This window comes from Zalophus californianus, chromosome 11, assembly GCF_009762305.2.
Source record: "Zalophus californianus isolate mZalCal1 chromosome 11, mZalCal1.pri.v2, whole genome shotgun sequence".
In the NCBI taxonomy this organism is placed as follows: domain Eukaryota; kingdom Metazoa; phylum Chordata; class Mammalia; order Carnivora; family Otariidae; genus Zalophus; species Zalophus californianus.
Window position 1 is genome coordinate 89141728 of NC_045605.1, and position 4562 is coordinate 89146289.

The 4562-nt window shown below is 38.8% G+C and overlaps 1 protein-coding gene across 1 annotated transcript; it reads left to right on the forward strand.

Annotated features, from left to right (window-relative positions):
- Nucleotides 1-2331: 2331 nt before the first annotated feature.
- Nucleotides 2332-2638, forward strand: LOC113914690 (metallothionein-2-like). The gene has a single exon (XM_035722942.1). It carries the CDS (start codon nt 2400-2402, stop codon nt 2583-2585), a length of 186 nt encoding a protein of 61 aa, XP_035578835.1. The 5' UTR covers nt 2332-2399; the 3' UTR covers nt 2586-2638.
- Nucleotides 2639-4562: the final 1924 nt, after the last annotated feature.

The window sequence follows — 4562 nt, forward strand, 5'->3', positions numbered from 1 at the left end:
TTTACCTGAAGGTTTAATGTGATGCATATTTGAAATAACTGGTAAATTGAGCAGATACTAAACCACTTTTAAAATTGCAATATTGAAAATTGCATAATCTTTATTATGAATTACTAAGCCCTACCTCATTAAAATTATTAAAGTATGGTAATGATAATGAGAGTCATCTCCTGCATTTCTCTGCTGTTTTGTACTCTGCATTGTTCAAAAGAGCAGAAAGCTTACAATAAGATGAATGACATAATACAGTAGTCGTCTTATATAGGAAACAATGTACAATTAGCTAAAAATTGTATAATGTGGTGCTAAATGGGGCATAGCTGAATACACTCTGCAAGTATTTAATGTGAAAAGAAAATTTATTATGTGGAAATTGTGGGCATTAAAAACTAATATTTCTATTTTAAATTCCTTCTCCTTTTCTGCCCCCAGTGAACTAGCTGTCAGCCAAGTAGAGGTATTGAGACGAACAAAAAGGGATAGGGTAGATTTGTGCGTAAGATTTAATGATAGACAAAAGTACATTTAAACTTCCTTTTAAATTTCCTTTGTGGCTTATGTTCTCAGTACTTTCAAAGTAAAACAAGTGACAGATTTGTGGGGGTTGTAGAGATGGTTGGAATTTAATGTTTGAGAGAAAATAAAAAAATATTCAATGAATAATCAACCTGCTAAATATAAGCCTTGGGACTCGAGTTGTACAGTGGTGTATGTAATTTTTCTGTAGTGTTGTCTGTTTCTCATAGATCAAATCTGCCCTACATCCCTAAACTCATTAGATAGAAGTCAGATCTTTAAAAAAAAATTAGGACTTAAGAATAATAAATTAAAATAAAAGTTCACTCATTTGCCTGCATGGTCTCTTTAAATAACCCATGCCAATTTCTCCATGGTATAATGAATATTTATTTTTGCCTCCCAAGCATCCATTCTTCCCTATTTATCTCAGCAAGAGGACAACATTTTTTCTTTTTGGATAGTCCCCCATTGTTCATCAGCCAAGTTATTTAGGTAGAATTAACCCCACCCCAGTTCCAGGTGTTGGCACTGATTAGCCTATACCATTTGATATACTTCTTTCTTTTGATTAGACAATTGGTATACACAAATCAGAGCCAATGAGTTGTGAGATGTTCCTTAACTCTTCTGAGAAAGAGGAGATTTCTTTTTTCCCCTAGATACTGTGGGGTTAGGATTTGAGATTAAGAACTGCTATAGTCATTTTTCTGCCATGAAACAAGAGTGTGGACAGCTATGTTGATGCTGGTTTGGTTGAAGGGGAAGTTTAGTAGAGCCCGAGGATGAAGCCAAAGCCCTCAGAAGGCAGAATAGAGCATCAGAGAGTAACCAGACTCCTAACTGATATAATTAGAGCAACTGGATTTTGTGAGCCAATAAATTCTCTTTATTTTTCTAGCCAATTTCAGTTGAGACTTTTACTTGCAACAGAGCCCTTTGTGATAGTTATGGGCAATCTGAAGGAATATCATATACAGTGTGCAGGAAACCACTTAATAGAGCCAACCTAAATGTAGATCAGATATTAGGTGAAAACCATCTTGGTATTTTATTTTTTTTAAAGCTTTTATTTATTTATTTGACAGAGAGAGACACAGCTAGAGAGGGAACACAAGCAGGGGGAGTGGGAGAGGGAGCCCAATGCGGGGCTCGATCCCAGGACCCTGGGATCATGACCTGAGCGGAAGGTAGACGCTTAACAACTGAGCCACCCAGGCGCCCCCATCTTGGTATTTTAAATTCTGATTGGTTAACTCACAAGTATATAAATTGAAGTAGCGTGGTATGCAGATGCCTTCACGTTATAGAAGGAAACACTAGTGGTCCGCTCTGACTTTGAATGTAATAACATATTGCCTCAGAACATTCTTCCCTTTGCTTGAGTAAAGACACATTTGTGAGTAGTCTTGCTTCTATGATTCTGTGAGTTTCTACCTGATGTGTCTCTTCGGAATAGATAGAATATGAATAATAGATTTTCTGGCTAATGAGTTTTTAGTTGGTTAAGAATGTTTGGATGCAAGTAAAAGGAACCAAAGTCAAAATAGATTTATTATCTTATATAACAAGTTAGGTGATTCCAGATTTGACTTATTCATTGCTTGACTATATGATAAGGAACCCAGATTCTTTTTATTTTTTCTTTCTGCCAACTTTAACAATGTTGATTTGTTTTCTTAGGTTAGCTTTTTTCATGGCCCTAAGAGGGCTAATGGCAATTCCAAGTATCTTGTGCAGATAATTTCATCCAGAGATAGAAATAGATGTCTCTCTTTCTCTATCTCTATTTAAAAGTAAAGAAACCGGCACCACGCCTCCCCGAAGTGCCAGCTCGTTCTCCGGCCGCTGTCCCCGGATTCCAGCCACCGCTTCTTCTCGCTATGGATCCCAACTGCTCCTGCGCGGCCGGTGGCTCCTGCACGTGCGCCGGCTCCTGCAAATGCCAAGAGTGCAGATGCACCTCCTGCAAGAAGAGCTGCTGCTCCTGCTGTCCCGCGGGCTGTGCCAAATGTGCCCAGGGCTGCATCTGCAAAGGCGCATCGGCCAAGTGTAGTTGCTGTGCCTGATGTGGGGGATCCTGCGCCCGATGTAAATACAGCCACGTGTACACACCTGCAGTGTTTTTTTGGTGCCTTTTGCTTTGGGTACAACCCTGATCCGTTCGCTACATTCCTTGTTTCTTTTTTCTTTTTCCTATAAAATATGTGAATTATAATAAAAGTTGTCGACTTTAAAAAAATAAATAAATAAAAGTAAAGAAACCTATAGCCTCCTGGCAGAATCATATTTATTGTTCAGAATGCTATCACATACCTATTTCTAAACCAATTAGGGGCCAGGGAAAATAAATGATTTGATTGGCATAGACATGTCGATATTCACTCCTGGACCTGGGGAGAAGCTTCTTCCCTGATCAGCAGCCATATAGAAGGGAACTGCTCTTAAAGAACTAGTTCTACTTGCAAAGAACAGGGGAAGGTAGAGATAATAATAATTTGTTTTTATCAGAGGGTTTCAGCCTACTTGGTAGAGATCATCTGAATCTAATTTCTCTCTGATCCTGCCCACAACAGCCTCAGTTCAATTTCCTTTGATAAATGCCTATCACTTGCTGCTGAAATTGAAATGAAGAAGCATGCTTCTTGTGACAGTTTTGTTAATACACTAGTATTACCCCACAGCGCACAGGAGTACAATCCTTCCAGAGCATATCTTGCTTTCATCCAATCAAATTCTAACTTGCCCATTTTGCCTGGATTGACGGTAATGAGGGAAGAGGTTTGGCCAGATTAATGATCATAAATCAATTAATTAGCAGATTCTATTTTGCAACTGACCCAGTTTCCCCATATTCTCCACCCTCCTCTAATAAATGGGACAGATACTGACTTAACTAACTTGTTTTATTTTTTTCCTTAATCCCTGTACCTCCTTTGCTAGGCAGAGAGTTTATAATGACATATATCTTAGAAAGTTGTCCAAGTTGCTTAGGAAAGACTGTGCTAACACTTTCAAAATACTGGACAAGAATATATCTAAATAAAATATGATTCTGTTCTATTATACATATTGATATTTCTTGTCCTTGGTGGGGAAAATGGCAATGTTCCCCAAGGTAGTTTTACGTAGATGAGATTACAAACCCTATTAAATATATCCCTGCCCTTGGCATTCTTATGGCTATCATATATTATAGTAGATATATTTTTCAAATAAATGTAGTTAAGATCAGATTTTCATCAATATATATGCACCTGAAACAAGACTGACTTGGCATTCTAGTTGCAGACTTTGCTGATGTATCTGGAATAATTACATCGGCTTGTTTATACAAGGTTTAAATTAGATTAGAAAGTACCTGATGCTCCTCTTTTATTTGTGCTGGGTTATATCCCAGATTCTTTCAGAGGAGTAGTGTATAAATGGCAGTGAGCTGGCTTTAGTTAATCCACCTAGTTAGGCTTGCTGATTCCGGAGGGTCCAGGGATATCGCTATAGACTAAATGTTTTTGTCCCCCCAAAGTTCATATGATGAAACCAAATCCCCAGTGTAATGGTATTTGCAGGTGGGGCTTGTAGGAGGTGAGTAGGTCATGAGGGTGAAAAATTCATGATAGGGTTCAGTGCCCTCATAGAAGATGTGCCAGCACATTCCTTCTCTCCTTCCACCTGTGAGGAAGCAGTAAGAAGACAGCATCTTTTGAACCCACAAGAGGGAACTCAGTAGACATCTAGTCTGCTGTCACCTTGGAATGCCCAGGCTCCGGAACTGTGAGAACTAAATGTTGCTTAAGACAACCCCTCCATAGCATTTTTGTTATAGAGGCTTGAGCAGACTAAGTCCTTTATCTTGAGCAACTCTTCTGTTCACAGGAACTCGGAGCTACGTGTTGCTTATAGAAACTGGCCAAGCCAGGGAATGTCGGCGCTGACAGGCTTTACTACTATGTTTTGTGTTTTCTTCCCCCTTTTTGGTGACCCTGGGTGCCCATATTTACCCTTTTTAGAACCCCATTATCTAGAGTAGTTCTTCTCAAACTTTA